Consider the following 26,913-nt stretch of genomic DNA (forward strand, 5'->3'; position numbering starts at 1 on the left):
TCACGAACAAAGGGGGAGAAAATCAAAGTCTCAAGTTCATAAACCCTAACTCAATTTTACACTGATTTGGACGATAATGTGAAAAAATTTGTGAAAATTTTGTAAACAATCAATGGAATATAAAAAACGGCGTGAGAAGAAGGTTACCATGTTTTTTGTTCTTAGTTTTTTTTGTTTAAAAAAAAATCATTTTTTTTTCAAAATATGAAAGTAAATATTCCCAAATATTTTGCCATATTTTTAGGAACTGATTTCTTATCCGTAAAATATAGCTAATATGTAGAAATCGGTTTCTACAGGTTTTTAAAATTATAGTAATATGTAGATTTTGATTTCTACATGTTTTAGATTTACAGTAAATCTGTAGAAGTCGGTTTCTACGTGTTTTAGATTTATATTAATGTGTAGATTTTGATTTCTAAAGATTTTAAATCGGTAGGTTAAGCGTGGAATATGTATTCTAAATATTTTTAGAATACTCTTAGTAGATCACGTATTCTAAACATTGTAGATTCAATGAAAAAAATAAATTTCGTTTTCTACTTCGTCGAATGCCATTTCTTCTTTATTTAGAGCAAAATCTGAAAATTTTGAAAACATTTTTAGAACCAAAAAAATACCACTAAATTTATACGGGTATTTTATCAATAGTTACTATTTTTCAAATTTTTTTGCTTTAAAAAAACAATTTTCCTATACAGAGACGAATGGACATGAAAATCGAGAGCTTGAACTTGAATAAACCGCAGTCACCTCTGCTTTATTTGACCTTGTCCAGCCGGAAATTAATTTTATATGTTGGTCTTCAAAACAAACACAAAGGATACCGACATCTACTGATCTTCAAGCAGCCAAGTCGTAAGATATCAACTCTTAAGATCAACCCAAGTTTTTTAAAACAATCCAACTTGTAGTTTTACGAATAAGAATGACAGACTCATATACGAGAATGAAAAATAAAACCGAAAACACCAGTGTAGAGGTTTTTCTAACTCAGATTAACAGTCCAGTTCATGTTGTCCTCGCTCAGACCCATCTGCAAGCTTGTCAGAACGGTGTAGAGTTTCTCGGAGACAGGTCCAAAGCTACCTTCTCCATAAGATACTCTGCGTGTGCATATTATTCAGGATGAAAAACACTCTTGTGAAATGCAATAAAAGTACATATTATAGCTTGTTTAATACCTTTTGCCTTTGTGGGTAATGCTTCCAACGGGAGAGACAACCACGGCGGTTCCTGTGCAGAAAACTTCGTCCGCTTCTAGTAACTCGTCCACTGTCACATTCCTTTCCTCCACCTGCATGAACATGCTCTGTCACCACTAACTAACTAGTTGTGGTAAGATGCGAGTATAATTGAGAATTTGAAGAAAGGGAGAGATTACCTTAAACCCTTGGGTACGAGCCACGTCGATTATACTTTTCCGCGTAATCCCTGGTAAAATGGTTCCTTTTATTTCAGGAGTAGATATCACTTTGTCCTGCCAGATAGAGTAAGTAAACAAGAATACTTTTGGTCAAAAGCGTTTCTTTAAATGAGAATCAGTAGCTTGAGACTGACAAGGGGAGAGAGAAATCTATATGGCATCATTGGAGTTTTTACCTTGACAATGAAGATATTGCAAGAGGAGACCTCCTCAAGGTATCTTTTGTGAAGGCAATCAAGGTACAAAACGTCGGAATATCCTTTAGATTTCGCAATCGACTGTGCTTTTAGTACCTATGTTATGAGTTGTATGTGTGAGTAAGTAAGCATACTTTCAAAAGCCAGTATCAATTTATTCACCAAATAAGATTTTTACTTACTGCAGCGTAGTTGCCAATGGTCTTAACACCACCGGTACCACCAGGTGTTGCACGGTGAAATTCACTCTCCACAATCAAATTGATCGGTGCCACACCTTCCTGAGAGAAGTTGCATTAAACAACAATCTACAATAATGTTTAGATCTTTACTGAAAGGAGGAGGCAGGCCGAAAAAACCTTGAAGTAGTTTCCAACAGGAGAAACATAGACAAGGAAAGTATATTCTGGAGCAGGGGCAAGACCAAGAACAGCTCCAGTTCCCATTAGCAACGGTCTAATATACAAAGAACCTTTCCCTGCAGGTGGAACCTGATAGATAACAACAAACACATGGATTAACTCATCATAACAGCAAACAAATTTATTAATAAACTTTATTTGCATATCATTCATTTACCCAGCGTTTGTTTGCTAATACGGTTGCTTTGACAGCTTCGACAAACTGGTCAACGGTAGGAGCAGGCATACACATCCTCTCGGCACCACTTCTCATACGCGTTGCATTCTCTTCAGGACGAAAGAGGAGGATGTTCTTACCGTCTTGCTGTCTGTAAGCTTTCATTCCTTCGAACAATCCCTACAGACACACACTAGTAAGACTCAATAACAGTAAAGGAGGTGACATTTTGAAGAAACAAAAACCTGTCCATAGTTGAGAACACCAGCAGATGGGCTGACTTCAATGTTCCCAAAACGTTGCAATTCACCCTTTGAGAACTCCCCATCGAGGTTGCATTTCATGACGTACATGTAATCAGTCGGCTTCAGACCGAACCCTATGTTGTCCCAATCTATGTCTGCTACCTCCGCACTATATTCAAGAATGTAATAAAACCCCCAATCTCATCATCAATTAGCAAAACAAATAATAAGGGTACCCCAAAATGATTTTGAATACAACGAACCTGGAAGGCGAATTGGAGAGGACGGCGTTGCAACGAGTAAGGGAGGTTCCGCCATTGGAAGAAGAATGCTGAAGCTGTGAATATAATCGGAGAAATGGGTAAGATGATGATAAATTAATTAATATAAGAGTGGAGAAGGAAGAAGAAGAGACCTTGATGGAGGAGGAAGACGAAGACGAAGGCGATGATAAGTTTCGAGTCGTGGAGAAGTAGTGGAGGCGCGTGGTTAAGGCGCGTGAAGGACAAAGTAGGTAGTTTTGACTCAGGCTCGGGGAAATGGTTGCTCTCTCCATCTCTTTCTCAAACAACAAAAACAATTATGTTATGTGTAATGGTTTTGCTTCTTCTTCTTTGGGTGTCGAGACGACAATGGGTGACGGACGAGGCTTCTTCTCTTTTGCCCTAACCCCCTATTTTCATGTGTTTAAATCTTTTTTTTTTTCTCAATTTTTTAAAATGTACTCCCCAATAGATTATGCAATGTAAAAATACGTTTGAGTAATTTAGCTAAAAGGCTGTGAACAGAAACAAAAATTCAGATAGAAGGCAAATAAAAAAAACATTTAATAGAAAAATTCGAAAATGTTTACATAATAACACTCAAGATGAAAAGTGATTAAAACACAAGAAACAAAGATTACAAATTAAATACCTAAAAAGTCTATTCACCTAACTACAGGCTACTTAAGTAACTCCAAAAATAATAAAATAGGTGTGTTTCATGTGTTTCTGTGTTTATCCTCTACTTATATATGAAATGGGTCTGTAAGAGGATTTGGATTAAGGTTATGAATTGGATGCACGAAAAAAGCAGACCATCTGCTGTTGCAGGAGAAATGCACTTAAATCACTCATTCACCATTTTTTGTTTTTAAAATTTATTTGGCAGGAAAACAGAATTTTTTGTTCTTTTTTGAAAAAAACAGATCCCCCACATACAGTTCTGTCCACTACTATTTGGTGATGTTTTCCTTTTTTTTTTACCAATAAATGATTTTATTACCAATTATTAATATATTTTATAATCTTCTATAATATTTTATATGTAATACTAACCATAACTAAACTACAATATTATACATTTACATAACTAAAAATTCACATATCATATAAAAAGAGAGATAAGTAGACAATGATATTTTTTGTTAATGGAAAATAGAAATATTTGGTTAATTACAAATATTTTCATTTTTTAATTTTAAAAATTTAGTAACATAACTTTAGTGAAATATTTATTGTTATTTACGTATTGTATTTGTATATTATGTATAGTATTGTTATTTTTATTATTTAAATATATAATATATTTTTAAATTGCTTTTATCATTATAAACTGTAATTAATGTTTTGAAAATCGGACCGGAGGGGTGGAACGGTAGATCAAACTGGTCAGATCGTGATTCATTTTTTTTTACTTGTTTCTGGTTGTGTTAAAAACCGGATTTGAGTTATACCGGTAAATCCAATCAAAAACCGGTCAAACATGCTAAAATCATGATCTGGTTCGATATTAAAAGCTGTTTTTAAATTAACTTAAAAATTGTAATTTTATAAAAATCATAAAAATTTCATATGTTTTCTAATAACCATTTAAATAAATTGATTTTGTCATATTTTATGTCATTTTATTTTATTTTGATATCATTTTAGATTCTAGCAATGATAAAATTGCATCAGAATAATTTTGTAGCTATACTTATATATATAGTTACTTAATTTCATTTAAAATTTAATTTAATTTAATAGTTACTAAATATGAGCAACCGAGAAAAAGCTTCCATTTATTTCTGACTTGTGTCACGTGTGATAGCAGCGGCGAACATGTGGTGAGCAAACAAAGGCCAACCCAGGCCCATGATTTGGTTAACTTTTTAGTCTTTCTAAACGTTTTTGAAAAGCCTTAGACTTCGAATGGGTGATGGAGATCAAAAAATGCAGATCAAACAGAAATGCAGTTCAAGCAGAATAAATACAGATCAAACAGAACAAATGCGGATCAAACTAATTTAATAAATTTTTGTATCTAAATAAATGAAAAAATTATGAATTTTTTTTTGTTATCAAATTTATGAAAATTAAATATTTAAAATAAAAGTTATTATAAATAAGTAAAACACATTAGGTTGACAAAAATAAAAATAAATATCATCATTTAGTAGTGAAATTTATTAAATGATGATAGTGAAATTATATGAAATTTAATAGTGAAATTATATGAAAATGCAGTACAATGACAAAACATATAAAGAGTTTTCTTGTTTTGCTTTTATTTTTGTATCTTTATTGAGTTCTTAGTTCTTTCTTACCATTTGGTTCAACTATAAAAATAATATTGTCAATTTTTATATATATTATTCAATTAACAAAATTTTCATTTAATAATTTAACATAATGTGTATAATATGTTTTACATAAAAACTATATAAGATTTAGAATATCTAAATTAAGTATATACAGTAGAATCTCTATAAATTAAAATATTGGGACTTTGAAATTTTATTAATTTATAGAGATTTTAATATACAAAAGTTTCCTCATTTATATTTATTATTTTAAGTAATATTTATTTTAAGTAATATTTATTTTAAGATAAGAAAAATATTTGATTTTAGTGGATAAACATTAATTTTTATTTTTGAAATTTGACATTTATATTAATTTATTATATTATTTGGTATATATGATATATATTGCATATGACTTAAATATTGTTTTGAATATAATATTATTAAATTTCATCAAAAATATATTGAGTGTGAATAAAATATAAATATAATTTGATTGTGAATATAAAACAAAAAAAGAATAGGTTCTTACTTATATAAAATATGTATACATATATATATTGTTAATTTGTCATTTTATTGGAACCATATATTTACATAGAATTTTCTGAAAAAATATTATGGTATTACTTTATCGATTTGTGTCAAATTTTGAACCGGTCAAAGTTGGGACCGGTGAAATTTATTAATTTAAAGAGATATTAATTTATCGAGTATTAATTTATAGAAGTTCTAATGTATGTGGTTATAAAATTGTATAAAATGTAATATATATATATATATGCTTTCTCCTAAATAAAATTTAATATAAATATGTAAAGAATATATTATATTATATATTTGTATGAAAAGTTATCTTAAAATTCTTTAAAAACGAAAAAATACTTATTGAGGATATTCGTTGTGAAAAAATAAATAAACTAGTTATCAATATTTGAAAGTAAAAGAAAAAAAAATCAAAAAAAAGTTACTCAAAAAAAAAGTAGAGAAGGAGTGATTGGGCTCCTGCTTTTGGTCCACACGTTTTTTCCTTGTTCTTGCAGGACAAAAAAATTTCAAACAGATTTGTGCTGCATACAGTTATATTTATTTTTTATTATTATTACTTGTTATGCATTTTTAATGTTGATTGAGAACTAAACACAGATTAATCTGAATATTATTTTCTCCTGCTTTTCTTCTGCATTTCTCATGTCCTACATTCAAATCCTTAACCTTTTTAGATTATTATGTTATTGTTACATAATTTTATCATGAATCCATACATGTATGTATGTAATCCAAAAGAGTTCTCTTACAAAAGAAGAGACGACTTTTGAGATCAACTTGCTCTTCAAATCTTTCTTTTTACTATTCAGAGTTTTCATGTATTTCACGGACTTCATAATTTTGCTTCGTAAGGTACACATTTTACGGTCCAATATATCTCTAATAACTATGATGTTAATAGAAATAAATATAGGAAATTTAACAGTTCTATTACAAAAAGAAGGAAGTCTAAGTGGTTAACTCGCAATATAACTGGTGTGAGTTGTGATTCTATGGAAAGAATAGTTACGTGTGTTGATTGGTGGGAGTCTATAGCGATAACTAAAAATGGTTATCCATTTATTACAATTTCAAATCAATTTTTTACATTTAAATTTCCAAATAAAACTAACATGGATGTTTCTGAGGTAGAATTTGGTGCTATACTTGTAACTGTTGTATAAAGATGGAGCTCTCTACAAGGAAAATCTAGTTTAAATTATAGGATGATTGTACGAAAACGAGGATGGCTCTATTTCGGCGGATATAGAAATTTCAAGCATGTGACTAAAACATCAAACATAGGTGGATGTACAAGATTAAAAAGGTTTATTTATTTAAATATTTATTTTAATACGTAGGATTATATATTTCTCTTGGTGTTTTTGGTTTATAACTTGTCTTAATATTTTGCTTGATGATGTATTTATACTTTTATTTTATGATGTGTTTTACACTATGATACATTGATTTTATAGAACCTACTAGTTATAGAGCCATGAAACATTTGTGTCATGTGATTACAAATGAAATTAGTAGAAGATGTTATCAACCATATTAGGTATTTTGAATGTTGTTTTTAGTGTAGATTTACAATTTGTTTTTGTTTAGTACTTTTTATGTCTTATATTCATTTGAATTTACTATTTTATTATAATCATTATTATGGATATTGTTCTTTTTATATTTTTGGTTCATTTTAACTTTTAGTCGCATGAGACTTTAAAACGAACAAATCCACAACATGTCTCTGCGACTGTTACTACGAAATAACAAAAATTTGCTACACATAATTGCGAATCATATATTGTAGATCAATACGACATTCAAACGAACATGGCCTATATTGTCAATGGGGGGTGGGGGGAGGATAAACAAAGAGTACATATCTCAAAAATAATTTTTCTTTCGTTAGTGAAAAGCCGAAAATGAATCAATTATCTGACTGATTTAATTGATGTATATATTTTTTTGAACAAATTTAATTGATATGTATATTACAAAATTTAAAGGTAAAACAAGGACTTCACAATAAAAGTGACTTTTAAAAAGATCTATATAAGACACAATACACATGACCAGGAGACCTTAGCTTCATCATCATGCCTCAACCACTATCATACATTATCTGCTTTGACCATAAGCTTTTCATCATCAGTAGTATGATTCGTATGAACAATTCTCAAACTTGAAATACTTGAAAACCGTTAATATCGTAGGAACACAAAGGCGCTTGACAATAGATTGATGAATACAATGAAATGAAAAGGTAAAACAGTAACTAAGAAGAATTGTGTCTTAAGCCTACCTACAAAGTTGAGTCGCACAACAAAAAAAAGATAATGAATTGAGGAAGCTAGCTAGAATCAATAAAACAAGACTAAACTAAGAAAGTGAACACTGGACGATTACAAACATGTTAAGGAAGTTATGTTTACATGGACTGGTTTTGAAATAATGAAGTTAGAATCAATCTATCACTGTTTCATTATTTCTTCTGTGTCCAAAGTCTTATAGACTTGTCGAGCGAGCCAGATGCGATCAAGTTGTCTGTCGGGTGGCAAGCCACGCTCATGACAGGCTCAGTATGACCCTCAAGTTTCTGAAGCAACTTCCTGGAGTTCAGCTTCCATTAGTGATGGAGAAGGCAGAGGAAACGGAGTACTGAGAGTTGGCGTGGCCAGTGTATGTTTTAATGAATTTAGCAGAAGAAATGTTCCACAACCTCCGCAAAATTTGAGAATACATTAATTACGAATCATGAACTCAGGAAAACTAAAATCTTCTCCAGTACCCTACTGAATCCAAACAAATCAAACACCAAAAGATTTTTGAAGCTAGACTCTCCAAGAACTAAGATACACGACCACTCTTGAATACTCTTCAAAATCATGATCAGTAGCAGAACTTCACTAAAGCTATTACCTATTCCTTGATTTAGAAATACCCTTAAACAATGTTTCAAATCTAGTTTTGGATGGCTTCTCCTACACCGATTTCTTTCTACACGTGATCTACAATACAATAAGCGTTACAGAAGTAAATGATTGGAGCATAAGAACTCACCAACGTGTTATCGTGGGTGCCAACAAGGATGAACTTGCCGTTGGGAGAGAATCTAACAAAGGAGACAGGAGGATTCTCATCGTCGATCAGCGTCTTCACACAATGCCCAGTCCCCGAATCCCACACCCTGCACAACCCATCGTAGCTACTCGAAATAATAAGCGACCCGTCGCGATTGAAATCCACGGAGGTGATGGGATCGGAACTTTCAAGCACTTTCCCGTTTTCTAGTCGAAGGAGCCAGAGGCGATCATGTTCGACTGCGGATTGAAGTTGACGCAGAAGGGGTAGCTGGTGTGTCCGTGAAGGGGACTCTTGATCAGGGAGCCGGTTTCGACGTCCCAGAGCTTCAGGGTTTTGTCGTCGGAAGCTGAGGCGATGAACCTCGCGTCTGAGGAGAAGGCGACGCGGAGATGCAGTTTTGGTGGCCGGTGAATACTTGTAGGGGTTTGGCGATGGGGGGTTGATGGCGTAAGTGCGGATTGTTCTGTCGGAGGAGACGGCGTGGTCGTGGGAAGTTAGAGTTTGGGAGTGAATGATGGAATTTCAAAATCTGTGGATTGAATTTGGATAATTATGGTTTTGGCTTGGGAAAGGGAGCTATGACCAAGGAAGGTGACGAACCGTGTTTTTTTGGGTTTTCAAACAATGGGGTGTATTTGGAAATTAATAATACTATTGGGGTTGTTTCGTAAAATTAATCTTGTGAATGGTTCATGTGCTAATTAATTAAGCCCATAAGGGCAGTATGTAAGCCCATTACTCTAACATTTATACTAAACCTAAGCCCAATGAAACCCAGACACTAACGAACACAATGACGCCATTAACGCCACCGTGAAGCTCATCATCACGTTCCTCCTCTCTCCGCCGAAATTAACCTTCTCCGTCGTCGTCCCTGTTTCCTTAGAGACACAATTTCACACGTGTGTCTCTCATCGCCTACTTGAAAACTCGAACTCTGGTTTGTGAATCCTCCATTGTTACTTCTCTTGACTTTGTCGACTGTTTCTTAAAAGCCTGTTGTTTGGTTGCGATTAGCTCAGTAACATTGTTTTAGTTCCGATGAGTTTGTCGAAGTAGATCATCGCCGTGTGAGATTGTCGAAGCTCCTCCTGTTTAGCTCATAACATTCTACATGTGTCTTGTAGTTTTAAAGACAAAGAGATGGAAGCGAGAAGCGAACTGAACCTTAAAGTTTACGATATTTTCAAAGAGTTTATGACAGGGTAAGTTTATTTCGATTGATTGGTTCTCCTACATTTATGTCCTTGTGCTTTCAAGTATATTATGTTTAAATCTCTGTTATTGCAATGATTATAGGATCACAAAACTTGAGGAACTAGGGAATGCTGCAAACACTTTTCTTCTACGGTTTCAGCAAGGACTCTGTACGTTTCTCACTTTGTATTGTCTTCACTTTTACCACATTCCTCTCTCTCTCTGACACCTTTTCTTATCCCCAGGCTTGCTCAAATGCTCTCCAATGCTCACTTCGTCCACTTTGATCAAGAACCTTATCAAGAGCAATGAAACAAGACGGCTAAAATCGTATATAGATTCCGGCTGTATTAACATCGATGATGCTGCAAAAAGCACAAAGGCTTGTAAGTGATCAACTCTTTTAATCTTATGTGAAAGCTTCATTTTTATAAACATTCTGCTTACACATTTCTCCATTTTTTGTTCACCAAAACTACCGGAATAAGAAGTGCATACATCCCTATCAGGACTTTCTGACCATCTGATCAAAGGTAGTGATGTTTTTACTGTTTATCACCAGGTTGCTTGTTTTCCCATTGGTTAATGTTTCTAATCTTTAAGATGTGGGAACTGCAGCTCAAAGTCTGTTATCTGAGCTTGAGCGTCTCACCGATGAGGCAGCCCTTGCAATTGAGACTGCAACAACAACACAGCTAGATGTAGAATCATGTGATGAGTTACGACAGGTAACGAGTGATGAGGTAAGATTTCAACATAAACTTGTTTCTCGAAGAAACCAACTTGTATATCTCTAAAAAAATGGTTACAGAGAAGAGTAATGTTGTTTGAATGTGTTTGGTTTCAGGAGAATGAGATTGTACATTTTCTTCAAGAACCTGAAGTTATAGAGTACGCTACAGTTATTGCAGTGGTTTACAGTATGGTGAAGCAGAACTACGTTATGCAGGTGTGTGAGAGTTTGAACATTTAGATAATCTGCATGCTTGATCATTAAACTTTCAAAAATGTTACTGAAGAGAGACGGACACTGTTTTGCAGGAAAAGATTGTGAGATCGCTTAGTTTGAAGACATCATTTGATGAGCTAGATTCTTACACTATGATGTGGTCATTGCGTCCGTTTGTAGAAGACAAGATTATGAACAGAGCATGGAAATGTATCTACTAGTACACACATTATTCAGTTAATTTTGTTTGATTAATTTGTTATTTTGCTTCCTATTCATTAACAAGGAAAGAGGCGAATGTATCAGTCGTTTACATTTTAGAAGACCGGTTTATACTTTTATGTATGTTCAATCTAGTAAAACCAAATTTACCTAACTGAAATAGGAAAAAGACTATAATTTGGTTTTAGTATATCTGTTAATTATTAAAAACCGTAATATAAGGGGGGCTTATTGTACTGATGATTTGAGAGAATTCTAGTTTTTGTTCAAATCTCTCCTTATTGTATTTAGAATTTATAAAACTTCTATCAAATCCACCCTTATTGGATTGATCATTTATTCAAATTCCTTCAAATCTCCCCTTATTGAAAAAGAAGGATTTCACTCCTAATATTTATCAAAAATTATTTGGAATTATTAGATAATTGGTTTTATAGACAAAATTCACTAGAAACAAATACCATCTAATGAGATGGTATTTCAAAATAAATAAGTATGAACAATTGTTTTTTCTTCGTTTAATAAATTATACGTCGTCTGTCTTCTTCATGAGCTTGTCCTCTGTTTCGAACTAAGAGAGGCATACATCGCAATCAAAAGGGGTAGTTCTTGAGACCGATGATGGATTTGTAATGAAAAACAGTTATGTGTCGATGAAGGATTGGCCAACTACTGATTCGTGGAGGTGGAAAAGCTGGCCTTGAAGAGCAGTGACGTTGTCGAAGTAATCTTCTCTGTCTCTTCTCGGTGGTGTGAGGAGGAATCTGACTAACAGATGAAGGAGACCTGAGATGAAGAAGATGATCGATAGGATTATGATTATCAAGAGAATGTTTGGACTAGTTTGCTGTTTAGGTTGAAGTTTGTGTTGGATCAGATAGTTAATGGTGGTGGTTGTGGAATTGATGAAGGAGAGAGGCAATTCTGGGTTGTTATTTCTGAAAAATCCCAATTCATATTTTCCTGAGAAAATTTCATGAGTTTTGAAAGAAACAGGAAACTTGAGAGGAAGAGTCAAGCTTTGTTGTGTTTGGTTTCAGACATGGAAGCTCTCAGCGAAAGAGCGAGATAGAACTACTCTGTTTTTGATTCTTACGAGATATGTTTCGTAAAAGGAAAGAGATAAAAAAGAGAGTGATGAATAAGAGCAATACATAGGTTCCAGTGCTATAATTAGTCGTATAAATAATTTTAACTCCTGCAAAGTGTTTTATGGAGACTGGAAAAGGTGTGTATGCTTTGTTTTTGTGTCATGCGGCAAGGTCAAAAGAGAAGAGACGAGTCAAATATTTAGCTTGAGAGATAAATACAAATTTTGTAAACAGAGATGAAGCTGTAAAATGATTTTTCGTAGTTTTAAGCTGTGAATGATCTTTCGTAGTTTTGATGAAGCTGTGAAATGATATTTCGTAGATTTGAGATGAAACAGAGATGGGGCTGTGAAATGATCTTTTGTTTTATGTTGTTTGAAATATTAAAAATCTCCAATTTTTAGAAAAAAATCCTACCAAAATCACTCATCTAAATTCCTACCAAAAACTTCAAAATCCTTATCAAAATCTACAAATTCAATATAGGTTCCACTAAATTTAAAAATCCCAAAAATTTCTCAAACCCTCAATCCAATATAGTGCTGACAACTTATTTTTTTACTAATTTATAATCATATAAAATAAAATTCAAAGATATTCAAACAAGACCAAACCATAATATAATTTAATATAAAGATGAACTTTTATAAACTGAATAATTGAGGAAAATCAAAATCTGGTCTAAATTAATCACCCTATTTATAACTAGATGTTTTGCCCGTACATGCGGGAATAATTATTTTACGGATATTTATTAATATATAAGTATTGATTCAAAAATCAGCATAATAAATTACTGTTTATATTTTCAAAAAATTAAATTGAACATCAAATTATTTATATATGACAAAGATTTTGTATCAAAATATATATGATTTTTATTGCATTTAGAAAAAATAGAAAATCAAATGTAATATTATTATTTTTAAATCTTTTATACACTCACTATATTCATCATATTTTATTTTTTTGTTTTTTATTTATTTATTAGTTATCAAGATCTTCAGTTTCATCTTTGTCGGCCAAATTTTATGATATTAATTTATAATTGGATATCAAATAAACATATATAATTTTCAATAAGAGTATCATGATTCTTAATCCAAACCAATACGGAAAACACACCACTTGATTCCTAAATAAAATAATAAAAGAAATATACCTTTTATAGAATAAATTTTCAGCGGTAGATTTTAATAGGTTTACTTTAGATATGTCTTCATTTAAGGTTTAAACTTTATCAAATATAATTATACCAATATACAATTTAGAACTACTTACTCGTATATAGAAAATTATAACTTTAATATAAGATTTCATATGTATTTTTTAGTTAAACGGAAGTAACACCGACTTCGGAAAGAAATGCTCTGTGTTAGATTTTTTTTTGTCAACTCTATGTATTAGATTATTCAGAGAAACATAGTGATCTTATTTAAAATAATTTATTATTAATTATTAATATATATATACATAAATAAACACAAGAATTTAATTGTTATATTTATTTATATCTATTCAACTAATTCATGAGCTGTCACACGAATAGAGGAAAATTATGTACTATCAAATAAATATTAAGTTTATGTAACTAAATAATCAAAAAATTAAAATTATATTATACTATAGAGATTATTCAAAAATAATGATTTAATTAAAATATGATAAATAAGAAAACTATGCATTGATTAAAAGTATTGAAAAGATGACAAATCAACAAAATTGCCTACAATTATGGAAAAGATGACAAATCACATGGATAAAGGAAAAATCTATACTAACAAATAGATATTAAGCTTATATAACTAAATAATCAAAATTTAAATTTAAATTAGGCCAAATCTCTCAAATAGCTCTTTTTAAGTTTTTGTCACAAATATAGCTTTAAAAAAAAAAGACCAAAAATAACATATTTTTATTATGCAATAAAGATTATCTAAATAATGACTAATTAAAATAATTAAAAATATGACAAATAAGAAAAACTATGTATTAACTAAAATAATTGAAAATATGACACATAACTAAAATTGTCTTAAATCATGGAAAATAAGATAAATCATAAAAATTGCTTCATAGATAATAGTCCTGGGGATAATAGTATAGATGAGGCCTAATAACACAAGCAATTATAATAGGCCTATTTTGGGCCTAATATAAACACAAAACTTATGAAGGAAAAATCAAAGAAATTTCTGCGCAGATCTTGGGGGATTGTGGCATCTTCGTGGCTGCGTGTGACGACGTTGCCACGAAGAAGAAGAAGATGGATTACCGGAACAAGCTTGTTCTTGCTCCTATGGTTCGTGTGGTAAGTTCAAAAGCCTCAAACTAGCTCCCAGACCTTTGCTCTTGCTCCTTATTATCTCTCAAAGAGGTGTTGTTGTTGTTAGGGAACGCTCTCTTTCCGAATGTTGGCGGCGGAGTACGGCGCCGACATTACATACGGAGAAGAGATTATCGATCATAAGCTTGTTAAATGCCAACGCCGAATCAATGGTGAGTATTGGTATCTTCCTCGTGGTTGTTAATTGTGAATTTGAATTTGATTCATTTGGTACTTCAAGATTCTCATAGCTTGACTGGTATAGTACTTCAATCTGCTTATTCTTTATATTGTGGGATATCTTTTTCAGCTACTGTGTTTATTCGTTTAGAACTAAGCAAAGATGAATTCAAATCTATATTAGTTTTGATAGATATTAATAAGTTCCTCTTTAGTATTCCCCTGCTTATTTTCATGAATCATATAGGCTGCTAGTGAGGAGTTCTATCAGATTCTTATTGTACTTGTTGTCCCTCTACAGTTGCTTTCGGGACAACAGAGTTTGTGGAGAAAGGGACAGAGAATGTCGTCTTTAGCACATGTGATGAAGAAAGAGAGAGGGTTGTTTTTCAAATGGGGACTTCTGATGCTGTTAGGGCTCTCAAAGCTGCTGAGATTGTGTATGTTCCTAGAGTCATATTATCTCTACCAAAAGTTCATATCTTTTTATACGAATTTTGAAAGAATCATCATTTTTGTAGGTGTAATGATGTTGCAGCTGTTGATATTAACATGGGTTGTCCCAAGGCTTTCTCTATTCAAGGAGGAATGGGTGCTGCTCTGTTAACTAAACCCGAGCTCATTCATGATGTATGGCCCTCTGAATCCTTTTGCAAATTTGTGCATTTGTATCTGGCTGATCAGTTTTTGAATTCTTCTCCATCCCGCAGATTCTAGCTACACTTAAGAGGAACTTAGACGTACCTGTTACTTGTAGTTTTAAAGACAAAGAGATGGAAGCGAGAAGCGAACTGAACCTTAAAGTTTACGATATTTTCAAAGAGTTTATGACAGGGTAAGTTTATTTCGATTGATTGGTTCTCCTACATTTATGTCCTTGTGCTTTCAAGTATATTATGTTTAAATCTCTGTTATTGCAATGATTATAGGATCACAAAACTTGAGGAACTAGGGAATGCTGCAAACACTTTTCTTCTACGGTTTCAGCAAGGACTCTGTACGTTTCTCACTTTGTATTGTCTTCACTTTTACCACATTCCTCTCTCTCTCTGACACCTTTTCTTATCCCCAGGCTTGCTCAAACGCTCTCCAATGCTCACTTCGTCCACTTTGATCAAGAACCTTATCAAGAGCAATGAAACAAGACGGCTAAAATCGTATATAGATTCCGGCTGTATTAACATCGATGATGCTGCAAAAAGCACAAAGGCTTGTAAGTGATCAACTCTTTTAATCTTATGTGAAAGCTTCATTTTTATAAACATTCTGCTTACACATTTCTCCATTTTTTGTTCACCAAAACTACCGGAATAAGAAGTGCATACATCCCTATCAGGACTTTCTGACCATCTGATCAAAGGTAGTGATGTTTTTACTGTTTATCACCAGGTTGCTTGTTTTCCCATTGGTTAATGTTTCTAATCTTTAAGATGTGGGAACTGCAGCTCAAAGTCTGTTATCTGAGCTTGAGCGTCTCACCGATGAGGCAGCCCTTGCAATTGAGACTGCAACAACAACACAGCTAGATGTAGAATCATGTGATGAGTTACGACAGGTAACGAGTGATGAGGTAAGATTTCAACATAAACTTGTTTCTCGAAGAAACCAACTTGTATATCTCTAAAAAAATGGTTACAGAGAAGAGTAATGTTGTTTGAATGTGTTTGGTTTCAGGAGAATGAGATTGTACATTTTCTTCAAGAACCTGAAGTTATAGAGTACGCTACAGTTATTGCAGTGGTTTACAGTATGGTGAAGCAGAACTACGTTATGCAGGTGTGTGAGAGTTTGAACATTTAGATAATCTGCATGCTTGATCATTAAACTTTCAAAAATGTTACTGAAGAGAGACGGACACTGTTTTGCAGGAAAAGATTGTGAGATCGCTTAGTTTGAAGACATCATTTGATGAGCTAGATTCTTACACTATGATGTGGTCATTGCGTCCGTTTGTAGAAGACAAGATTATGAACAGAGCATGGAAATGTATCTACTAGTACACACATTATTCAGTTAATTTTGTTTGATTAATTTGTTATTTTGCTTCCCATTCATAAACAAGAAAAGAAGCGAATGGATCGGTCGTTTACATTTTAGAAGACCAGTTTATCCTTTTATGTAGGTTTGGGCATTTCGAGTCTCGGGTATCAGGTACTTCGGATAGGGGTTAGAGGATCCATTTACTACTTGACATATTTTCGATTCGGTTCGGATAGTTTCGTGTTCGGTTCGAATAGTAAAATTAGGAACCGGAAAATACCTGGAAAAAAAACCGGTTCTCATTTGGTTTCGTTTTTGGTTCGGGTAAAATACGGTTATTTAGGGTAAAATATTAAAACAATTAGAATGATTTAGATAAAAATTTCAGATATTTCAGAAACTTTGGATGTTTCGGATAATTCAGATACTTTATAATTTTCAAATATCTTTTGGTACTTTTAATAGATTTTTAAATTACAAATATATATTTAGCTATGTTATATGTATATACAATTAATATTTTTATATATTCGGGTACCCGTTCGGTTCTCGGTTCGGTTTCGGTTCGGTTCAGTTATTTCAGAAATATAAATATAGGAACCGTTCGAATATTTGAAGATCTCGGTCCGGTTCCGATTTCGGATATATTGGTTCGGTTCCGGTTCAATTCAGTTATTTCGGATATATAAATATAGGAACCGTTCGAATATTTGAGGGTTTCGGTCCGGTTCGGTTCAGTTATTTCGGATATATAAATATAGGAACCGTTCTAATATTGAGGGTTTCGGTCCGGTTCTGAATTTTTTTTGTCCAAACCTACTTTTATGTGTGCTCAAGCTAGTAAAACCAAATCCAACCGAATTTACCTAATTGAAATAGAAAAAAAATATAATTTGATTTTAGTATATCTGTAAATTATTAAAGACCGTAATATATATAGTGCCAATAGTTATTTTGTGTCGTTAATTTTGATTAAAATATTTTATTTCTTTTTTTTATGTGCTGATAACTTATTTTTTATTAAGTTTTGTTAATTGAAAAGTTAAAAGTAATGATATTAATATTTTTATGGTTTAGTAAATCTAATTTCTAATCATATAAAATAAAATTCATAAAGTTTTATAAAAAATAAATATAGTAATGAGTTTTGGTTAAAACAGAATAAACTAAATACCAAAGATATTCAAACAAGACCAAACCATAATAGATATATAATATTTATAAACTGAATAATTGAGGAAATCCAACAAAGATCAGAACTTGGTCTGAATTAATCACCCTGTAATAACGCCCAATGGAAAACACAAGCAAATATAATGGGCCTAGTTGGCCCAGTTATAAACACACAACTTATGAAGGAAAAATCAAAGAAAGTTTTGCGCAGATCTTGGGGGCATCTTCGTGGCTGCGTGTGACGACGTTGCCACGAAGAAGAAGAAGAAGAAGATGGAATACCGGAACAAGCTTGTTCTCGCTCCCATGGTCCGTGTGGTAAGTTCAAAAGCCTCAAACTAGCTCCCGCCTTCGCCCTTGCTTTGCTGCTTATTATTATTGATGGAGGTGTTGTTGTTGTTAGGGAACGCTCTCTTTCCGAATGTTGGCGGCTGAGTACGGCGCCGACATTACATACGGAGAAGAGATTATCGATCATAAGCTTGTCAAATGCCAACGCCGAATCAACGGTAAGTATTGGTATCCCCATTAATTGTGAATTCCAATTTGATTCATATGGTTTTTATCTTCATGAATCATTCTTATTGTGTCTCTACAGTTGCTTATGGGACAACAGAGTTTGTGGAGAAAGGGACAGAGAATGTCGTCTTTAGCACATGTGATGAAGAAAGAGAAAGGGTTGTTTTCCAAATGGGGACTTCTGATGCTGTTAGGGCTCTCAAAGCTGCTGAGATTGTGTATATTCTACACTCATATTCTCTACCAAAAGTATATATATATCTTTGGAAAGAATAACTGTTTTTTTGTTCTTTCATCATTTTGTTAGGTGCAAGGATGTTGCAGCTGTTGATATTAATATGGGTTGCCCCAAGGCTTTCTCTATTCAAGGAGGAATGGGTGCTGCTCTGTTAACTAAACCCGAGCTCATTCATGATGTATTGCCTCTCTCTCAATTCTCCTTTTCATATATATATCTGACTGATCAGTTTCTGAATTCTTCTCCATCCCACAGATTCTAGCTACGCTTAAGAGGAACTTAGACGTACCTGTTACTTGCAAGATCCGCCTGCTAAAATCACCAGCGGATACTGTTGAATTGGCTAGGAGAATCGAGAAACTTGGTGTACCAGCACTTGCTGTACATGGGAGGTAATAATAATACATACACCATTGTGAGTTGTTAGTTCTCACTCCTTTTATCTGCTTCTTTATATACCAAAAACAAATTGGTAACTGGCTTCTCCTTACATATAAATATAGGAAAGTTGAAGACAGGCCAAGGGATCCTGCTAAATGGGACGAGATAGCAGATGTAGTTGCCGCATTGTCCATTCCCGTTATTGCAAATGGAGATGTTTTAGAATACGATGATTTCTCTCGCATTAAAACTGCTACAGGTACACTTTACTTCAAGAGATTAGCAAATATCTGAGTTATATAACCTTGTTTTTTTTTCTTTTGTTCCTTGCAAAGGCGCTGCTTCGGTGATGGTTGCAAGAGGGGCTATGTGGAATGCGTCAGTTTTCTCTCCAAAAGGAAAGTCTCACTGGGAAGATGTGAAAAAGAAATACATTAGAAAGGTTAGCAAATGTCTCTTAAGGGTATAACTTAATTTTTTCTGATTTGTGGGTGTTTTTGTTGCAGAGCATCTTGTGGAATAACGATGTTAAGAGCACAAAATACACGATAAAGGAGATGATAGCGCATCATTCTTGTCTTGAATTAGCAGAAGGAAAGTCTCTCAACAAAGCAGACACTTTGGCAGATATAGCGTAAGCTAACCTCTTACTTTAACTTGTGTGTTTATTGGTTTTTACTACAGAACGAATCACATAACGGAATCGAAACTATAGTCCACCGTAGTGGCTCGAGTCTTAGACCAATTTGATTCAGTTTTGAAGTCTAATGTTGTTTGTTGATGTTTCAGGAAGCTTTACGAGTTGGAAGATTACTATTGGACAGTGAAGAACATTCGTCCCCTGACACATGACTTGGATTCTGTTTTGCGAGACTGAAACAAAATGCCATACTTGCTTTTTGTTTCGAGTCTTAGTGTAATCTCATTTTTATGTTTTATATATAGAGGGATCCCATTGTTTTTACTTGAAAGAAATTAGAATCTTTTGTACTGGAAGCAGTTACACTATTGCAAACATGTAATCATGTATTCTCTTCATCTACCCTTTTCTCTCTTACATGGATTCTTTGTAACCAAACTTTCCCTAACTTAAACGCTACATGAGTCTAGCCTTGAACCATGCGGAATTTGCAATACACAGCAACTTTGGTACCTCTATCTATTCCAATCGTTTCACCTTGCATGGCATTAATCTGGATGAGCCTCTTTTCTTTTTATTGATCAGTTGCGAAAGGCACACTAGTACTTTTATGTGACCCGAATTATGATATATTTTGAATTTTTAAAAACAACTATAAATTACTAAAACTGTTAAAAATTTTACCTTCAAATTTTGTGATCCATGATTTTTTTCTTTTATGACAAAAATACAAATGATTTCAAAATCATATAAGTAAAAAGAAATTTATTTAGAACAATTTTTTTGATAAAAGCTTTGAACAAACATTGACAACTTAATTTTTAAAATTATAAATTATTAAAAATACTAACCCCACAATGAAAATTTTTTTATCACTAATTCAAAGTTTTTGCTATAAAAGAAACATATGACCAAAAAACCGTATGAGTAGAAAACATCTTTAATAGAAATTAATATTAAAAATATACTATGTATGTTAATATCATTGAAATTTAATTATATATCCTATCAAATAGAAAAATATTATTGTTTGGATTAATAAAATTGATTTATATGTTTGCACCATTTAATTATATATGTAATAGTTACTTATTTTTAATTGTTTATTATATATTTATTATTTCATAATATGTAAAACATATAATACATAAAGTAATTTATGGTGAAATTTCATGTTTACCACTTTCATGGTACCACTTTTCATTTTTATCACCACTAAAGGGACATTTTAAAAAATATCTTCTTCATTAAGTGGCAAAAGACTTTATACCCTTGTTGTCTATATATATAATAAATCAGTATTTAAATAAATAAATAATAATAATAATAGTTATAATAAAAATAATAAGTTTTTATGTTTTTGAATTATACTTTTTCAAATTCGAACTTTTTTATAAATCGTTTTTTTCGAATTTTTTTATACTCTCCACCATCCACGAGGTCAGATTGTCTCTATATCTCTCTCTACTCTGTCTCTCTCTCTACTTTATCTCTCCCTCAGTTTCTCTATTTTGAATCTGACGTTATTTTGACAAAGGTGAACCCACAGCGGAGCTTCTCCTCCTCTGAAGCGGAAACGGAGAAGACAGAGGAGGAGGAGGAGGACGACTGTGAAGATATAGGAGTGACGGTGGTTTGTTCGTGCGACATTCACCACCAGCACCAAGTTAAATCTCCTGGGTACTTCTCTTCTTAAATCTTTATTAGGATTTCGATTTGGGGAATTTTTAATCAGAATCTCTGAATAAAATCATGGACGATTTCCATGTAAGTCGTCTAACGGACCCAAAAAAAAAAATTTAAGTTTTATTTTTCAATTGCAAAACTAACCTGAAACGACTTACATGGAAGTCGTCTAAGTATAACAAAGTATTGATTTTTTAATTTTATACTGGACGACTTATGTGTAAGTCGTCTAGGAATAGTCAAATTTTTTAACACAGTCTAGTCAAATGCAAAATTAACCCGTTTACCAAGTCGGCTCGAGATTTTTTTTTTTTAACAAACAAAGATGGACGATTTCCATGTAAGTCGTCTCTAAAAACACATTTAAAAGTTAATTGCAAAATTAACATCTGCATTGACCAGAAGACTTCCATGTAAGTCGTCTATAGCCAGAAGATTTACCCGGAAGTCGACTGTGCGAACAGATCTGAAAAAATACTGATTTCATAGTTTTAACCAGTGAGATAACTTGTTTAGCACAAAGAAGTCTTCTCCAAGCACCCAAAATCTCAAACAAAAGTGACCCACCGAGAATCGTAAGTTTCAATGGCTCTATGAACCATAAAAAATTTAGAATCAAAATCTTGGGTTTTTCTAGATTGATATGAAGAGAAAGTGAAAGAAATGTTATTTTTAGTTCATAAGAATTGAGAAAGAAAGAGTGTAAATCGATTTGAGGTGCATTAAGAGCTTCAAATTGGTTGTTCATGGTTATTGGTGTATTGATGGCAATGATAATCTTGTAAATACTTGAAGATGATGAGGTCGAGAGAGAGTAAAAATGCCATTTTTGGAAGAAAAAAATTAATGGCAATTTCATGAATAATATGAACTTGTGGGGTGAATAAGGCAAAAGAAAAGTCCAAAAAAAAAACAAGGGTTAGTTTTAGGTTTGACTTTGAGTATTATGTCATTTTTGAAAATAGCCCTATTTATTTGTTTGTTGGAAAACCAGCAAACCTGTAATCATAAAATACCAATAATAACATGTTCCATCATATCCTTAAAAATTAATAGTAGCTAACTATTAAAATTTATTCTATCAAATATATATATTATATATATATATATATATATATTTAATTTAAATATTTTAGCTATAAGATTTATATTATTATGTATATGGTGAGGGTTTTGAAATATTTGTTTCTTGCATTTGGATTAAAGTACAATTGTATATATACAAGTTAGTTGGCATACATAATTTTTATATTAATAAATAAAATATAATGGATTAGTTACTTAAAATTAGTGTTAATATAAATTGAATTCATTATTTAAAAAATAATATATTAGTTATTTAGTTCTTTAATTTTAGGTTAGGATATATATTTAATAATAAATAAGTTAGGTATAAATAGAAATAATAGAAACCCAAAAAGATATGGTCTAACCTAGACTATTTGTAAGTAGATAAAAATTGCTTACGTTTTAATAGGGAGAATCGCATTAAAAACTCTCAAAGTATCTCTTAGTGACACTTTAAACCTTGAAATTTTTTCACTATTAATTTTAAACTTCAAAATGACATTTGTATCACATAAAACCTCCAAAGTAAAAAATATGGAAAGCTAGAAACATGTTCATATTTCAAAAGAGAAGATCTGCTTGGAGGACAACTCTCTCCCTGGCGAAAACAGATAATGAAGAATGGAGAAACGCTCAAGGTTTTATTGATTCAACACAACTCCCACCTGTGATGACAACTCGTGAAAATCGAGTTAATAGATGGAAAAGACCCATGGAGGATTGGATCAAATGCAATTATGATGGTTCATATAAGGCTGGTTGTAACACCCGTCTCCTTCTCTCTCGAGAACGGCGTGCTACTAACCATAAAATACCGAATTAAACCGATTTATTCAAAATCGAACAAATTAACATAACATTTAATAGAAGAATTACAAAAGAAATACATTTTTGAATTTAAGTATAAAAATATATCAAATAAATCGAATGTAAAATTCGTATAAATCATTAGTTAAAACCAAAATAAAATACGATGATCCCAAGACACCAAACCGTCCAGATATCCAACAACTCGGCAAGCTCACCTGCAAGGGGAAGAAGAGGGGTGAGCAACAGGGGAGTCACTTCGTGAGGTATGGGATGCTAAACACGCAAACCACTGACTTGAGTAAATAGAACTCCCACTATGGAAGTTTAGCTCTAACATGAACACACACGACGCCTAGCGCGTCACACAAACCAAACAATGCGATGATAGCATAAAGCTAGTCCATACACCCCGCATCTCCTCATATGGATATATAATACATAGCGTCGCTAGTACAATATGTCTCTGTACCCCCGCCCTCTCAAGTAGCGTCCATGGTACAAACGTCTCTGCACCACACGCCCGCACAAGTAGCATCGCAAGTCCAGACGTCTCTGAACCCCTGCCCGCACAATCAAAGTAGCGTCGCTAGCCCAGACATCTCTGAGCCCCCGCCCGCGCACATAGTCCCTACTCATAACTATGTGTACATACATATATATATATCGCATTTCTTAACATCACACAATCCAATCAAAGGTTGAATCCTCTAGACCCCTAGTTCCAGTTTACAATGAATAAAATAACTAACAATCAAGACTCAATTCAAATAGACGGATCATGATTCGAAATCTAAACTACGATAGAGAGAATTCTACACTGGTACGGGATTTACGGAATAGACCCTCACCTTTGCCTTATCGAAAAACCGAAAATGGCTCCAACAATAAATGTGATAACTTGATTAGCAAGAAAGCTATGATATCCCCATGGATCTCGAGCTCTCGACAATGGCAGACCAGATCGGAAAATAATAGACGCAAAATAAGAGATATAAATATCATATAATAGATCTAGGGTTTAATTATGAAACTTGCAGCACAAGAAATTAATATAATATCTTTTAACCTTCACGGCTTGGAATCGTAGTGGCGGATCTCAGCCCCAAAAGTGCATGGCCCTCACCGGTGACTCACTGTTGAGGATCACGGCTAGTCATCAAGTTGAAACGGCTCCGGTCGTGGTGATCAGTGCCGGTGGCGTCAAGATTCGATGACTCCAGCTTGTACGTCTCTTCTCCACAATGACAACGGATCTCTTGTACGTAAGTAACACGAGCCACTCCTTAGGTGAAGGCGCTGGCTCCGGTGGGATGGCTCACGGTGGTTGATGGTGGAGGACATGGCTCCGGTGGTGACTAGCGTTGGTGGATACGTCACGTCTTCTCGGTCAACAACACATGAACAAATGAATAAAATGGAGGAGAAGAAGAGAGTAACACAAGTGATGAGGAAGAGAGATGGGAGTGAACGTGAACAAGAGTGGAGAAGATGGAGATGGTGATCGTGAATAACAATGAGAGAAGAGGCGGCTTTGCTTACACTTTTCTTTAGGTTACAAGGAAGAGAATATATATGTCGATATAGACATATTACGGCTGCGTTTAATATAAAGAAGGATGTGGTTATTAATTAGATTTGACCAAACCGGTTTATATTAATATTATAACTAAAAGAAGATAAAACCAAACCGATTTGAAAATCCGGGTCGTTACACTGGTACAAATACTGCAAATTTAGGTTGGATATTTAGAGATGCAGAAGGCGTTTTCAAATACTGCAATCCAACATACTCAGCTTTAGAAGGGGAGTTCAAATCTCTAATCATTGCTACGCAAACATCATGGTCATGAGGATTTTCTAAGGTTATATTTGGAGATTGCAAAAATTAGTGGATCTGGTTTCACGAAGAAAAATCAGCTTTGGAATGTACAATTATCTTCGAGAAGTCTGGAACTGGAATACAAAATCTAAAGAAGTGGAACATCGATGGGTGTAGCAACAAGCCAGCAGACTTACTTGCAACAAAAGTCTCACAAGATAACAGTACATTCACGATTTATAACTATGTGCCTGCTGTATTAAATGATGCCTTGCATCATGAGTTCATGACTATGTCATCTAAATAAGATAATCATATTCCGAGAATTAAAAATTGAACAAAACTTAGTATTGATGATGAAACTTACTATGAAGTAGCTGTCTATACATTTAATGAGGAGATTGCTTACGGATATTGATGAATGTTTATACACATGAAAATTCATAAATGTACATTGATAGAGATCTAATGATTTTTTTTCTTTAGTTTTTGTTCTCTATTTTGCAATTTTTTTCTCTCAACTTTTTTTCTATCACATTGCTATGCTGAATATTTTTTTTTTCATTGAAAAGACGATGATTTAGCTTCTTCCTAATGAGAGATTAAAACGAAAAACATAAGTTTTAACATACACATATTTATATATATAAATAAGTTCGCAAAAAAATTTAGAAGTTTATTTTTAAAAGACAAAAATAATATTTTACATTGATAGAAATCTAATTATTTTTTCTCTTTAGTTTTTTCTTCTCTCTTTCTCGCTTTCATTTTTTCTATTACATAACTTATAGTTATGCTCCGAAATTTTTTTATTTCATTGAAAATGATGATGATTTAGCTTCTTCCTAATGGGAGTTTGAAACTAAAAACAAAAATTTTAAGATACAAATATTTATGTAAGGAAAACATAGTTTGCAAAATAATTTAAATATTATTTTTAAATGATAAAATAATACTTTTACTATGAATTTTGATCAAAATATTTTTTGTAAATATTTATAGACGTGTATGACTCAAAATATTTTCAGTTATGTTCACTTATACAAATTCAAAGTTCAAACTACATTTTATTATTTGTTTCCCAAAATAATAGATATTAAATTATACATAATCCAATGAGAATCTCTGAAATATTATTTGAGAAATTAGTTTCTTATGTGTCGCGCTCACGTTAACTCTCACGATGGTTGATTACACTAATATCCTTAATGATATATTACATTTAAATACTATTATTGAATTTTTATTTAGTTTCCTTTTTAAAATTTTCCAAATAACATATATAATAAAGAGGAAATATTTATAAAGTTTTTTAAAAAATTAAAACGAAAATATATGTATATATAATATGATTTCAGCAAAAAGGAAAGTTCACAAAATAGAAATATCCCATTTAAAAATATTTTTAAATAACATAAAATATACTTTTGAAGTAATAAAATAATTATTTGTATCTATATTTTCTTAGATGAAAATATATATTTGCATATAATGTGATTTCATAAACCAACACTCACACACATAATCTTGATATTAGAAAAAGAACTATTATCTCATTTAAAACATAATTTTAAACAATACAAAAAATATATATTTTCAAAGTAATAGAAATAATTTTTATATATCTATCTATTGTATTAGATGATTACATAAATTGGTATATATTTAATTGACTAAAAATAGTTTATAATTAGTATTATTGAAATGATTTATTTATTTTTCATACATTAAGCTGACTATAATATCTTTCAATTACAATAAAAAAATCTATAAATTTATTTTTACTTATATAATATGATATTTAAAATACAGTCACCCATTTTTTTTTAAACTGCTTATTTTAAAGAGATTAAAAAGATAAAAAGAATTAACAATAATCTGAGAATTCAGTTTTGCTTTGGTATTTTAATTATAGTCATATTAATCGTTTAAGATAATTTATAAATTACATATTTATAAATTCTTACATATGTGTATGATCACGGGAGATATTTAGTTAACATAATTCATAGATATTTTTT

The 26,913-nt window shown here is 32.3% G+C and overlaps 3 protein-coding genes and 1 pseudogene across 4 annotated transcripts; 2 read left to right on the forward strand and 2 right to left on the reverse strand.

The window, feature by feature from the left end:
- Positions 1 to 734: 734 nt before the first annotated feature.
- LOC106347397 (branched-chain-amino-acid aminotransferase 3, chloroplastic) lies at positions 735 to 3,228 on the reverse strand. The gene is made up of 10 exons (XM_013786924.3): positions 2,863 to 3,228; positions 2,711 to 2,784; positions 2,448 to 2,616; positions 2,203 to 2,382; positions 1,983 to 2,114; positions 1,806 to 1,904; positions 1,603 to 1,719; positions 1,385 to 1,480; positions 1,185 to 1,297; positions 735 to 1,106 (listed from the first exon to the last, which is right to left on the reverse strand). The coding sequence occupies exons 1-10, from the start codon at positions 3,001 to 3,003 to the stop codon at positions 989 to 991; spliced, it is 1,239 nt and encodes a 412-aa protein (XP_013642378.1). The 5' UTR covers positions 3,004 to 3,228; the 3' UTR covers positions 735 to 988.
- A 4,557-nt stretch (positions 3,229 to 7,785) lies between these two features.
- On the reverse strand, positions 7,786 to 9,111 carry LOC106350095 (annotated as a pseudogene).
- A 266-nt stretch (positions 9,112 to 9,377) lies between these two features.
- Positions 9,378 to 11,021, forward strand: LOC106347401. Its single transcript, XM_048782580.1, has 8 exons — positions 9,378 to 9,553; positions 9,741 to 9,818; positions 9,913 to 9,980; positions 10,056 to 10,196; positions 10,302 to 10,343; positions 10,429 to 10,553; positions 10,658 to 10,759; positions 10,852 to 11,021. Exons 2-8 carry the CDS (start codon positions 9,757 to 9,759, stop codon positions 10,978 to 10,980), a joined length of 669 nt encoding a protein of 222 aa, XP_048638537.1. The 5' UTR covers positions 9,378 to 9,553; positions 9,741 to 9,756; the 3' UTR covers positions 10,981 to 11,021.
- A 3,170-nt stretch (positions 11,022 to 14,191) lies between these two features.
- LOC106347407 (tRNA-dihydrouridine(20) synthase [NAD(P)+]-like) lies at positions 14,192 to 19,989 on the forward strand. 2 transcript variants are annotated; one of them, XM_048782579.1, is made up of 20 exons: positions 14,192 to 14,383; positions 14,466 to 14,571; positions 14,880 to 15,018; positions 15,100 to 15,208; positions 15,289 to 15,413; positions 15,508 to 15,575; positions 15,651 to 15,791; positions 15,897 to 15,938; positions 16,024 to 16,148; positions 16,253 to 16,354; positions 16,447 to 16,538; positions 17,956 to 18,049; positions 18,135 to 18,240; positions 18,330 to 18,468; positions 18,558 to 18,666; positions 18,744 to 18,880; positions 18,992 to 19,128; positions 19,205 to 19,311; positions 19,376 to 19,503; positions 19,659 to 19,989. In XM_048782579.1, the coding sequence occupies exons 1-20, from the start codon at positions 14,339 to 14,341 to the stop codon at positions 19,744 to 19,746; spliced, it is 2,139 nt and encodes a 712-aa protein (XP_048638536.1). In that variant the 5' UTR covers positions 14,192 to 14,338; the 3' UTR covers positions 19,747 to 19,989. The 2 variants fall into 2 exon arrangements, with proteins under 2 accessions (XP_048638536.1, XP_048638535.1); XM_048782578.1 differs by lacking the exons at positions 15,289 to 15,413; positions 15,508 to 15,575; positions 15,651 to 15,791; ... (7 more) ...; positions 18,558 to 18,666; positions 19,659 to 19,989 and having other exon boundaries at positions 14,193 to 14,383; positions 19,376 to 19,507.
- Positions 19,990 to 26,913: the final 6,924 nt, after the last annotated feature.

Source organism: Brassica napus, chromosome A6, assembly GCF_020379485.1.
Source record: "Brassica napus cultivar Da-Ae chromosome A6, Da-Ae, whole genome shotgun sequence".
NCBI lineage: Eukaryota > Viridiplantae > Streptophyta > Magnoliopsida > Brassicales > Brassicaceae > Brassica > Brassica napus.

Excerpts from the sequence above, each read along its gene's own strand:
- LOC106347397 (XM_013786924.3), bottom strand. The coding sequence starts at position 3,003 with ATGGAGAGAGCAACCATTTCCCCGAGCCTGAGTCAAAACTACCTACTT. Across the intron at positions 2,383-2,447 it reads GTGTTCTCAACTATGGACAG|GGATTGTTCGAAGGAATGAA; the intron begins GTTTTTGTTTCT and ends GTGTGTCTGTAG. Across the intron at positions 1,107-1,184 it reads ATTACCCACAAAGGCAAAAG|AGTATCTTATGGAGAAGGTA; the intron begins GTATTAAACAAG and ends ATGCACACGCAG.
- LOC106347401 (XM_048782580.1), top strand. The coding sequence starts at position 9,757 with ATGGAAGCGAGAAGCGAACTGAACCTTAAAGTTTACGATATTTTCAAA. Across the intron at positions 10,344-10,428 it reads TTCTGACCATCTGATCAAAG|CTCAAAGTCTGTTATCTGAG; the intron begins GTAGTGATGTTT and ends TGGGAACTGCAG. Across the intron at positions 10,760-10,851 it reads AGCAGAACTACGTTATGCAG|GAAAAGATTGTGAGATCGCT; the intron begins GTGTGTGAGAGT and ends ACTGTTTTGCAG.
- LOC106347407 (XM_048782579.1), top strand. The coding sequence starts at position 14,339 with ATGGATTACCGGAACAAGCTTGTTCTTGCTCCTATGGTTCGTGTG. Across the intron at positions 15,019-15,099 it reads CTCAAAGCTGCTGAGATTGT|GTGTAATGATGTTGCAGCTG; the intron begins GTATGTTCCTAG and ends TCATTTTTGTAG. Across the intron at positions 19,129-19,204 it reads TCGCATTAAAACTGCTACAG|GCGCTGCTTCGGTGATGGTT; the intron begins GTACACTTTACT and ends TTCCTTGCAAAG.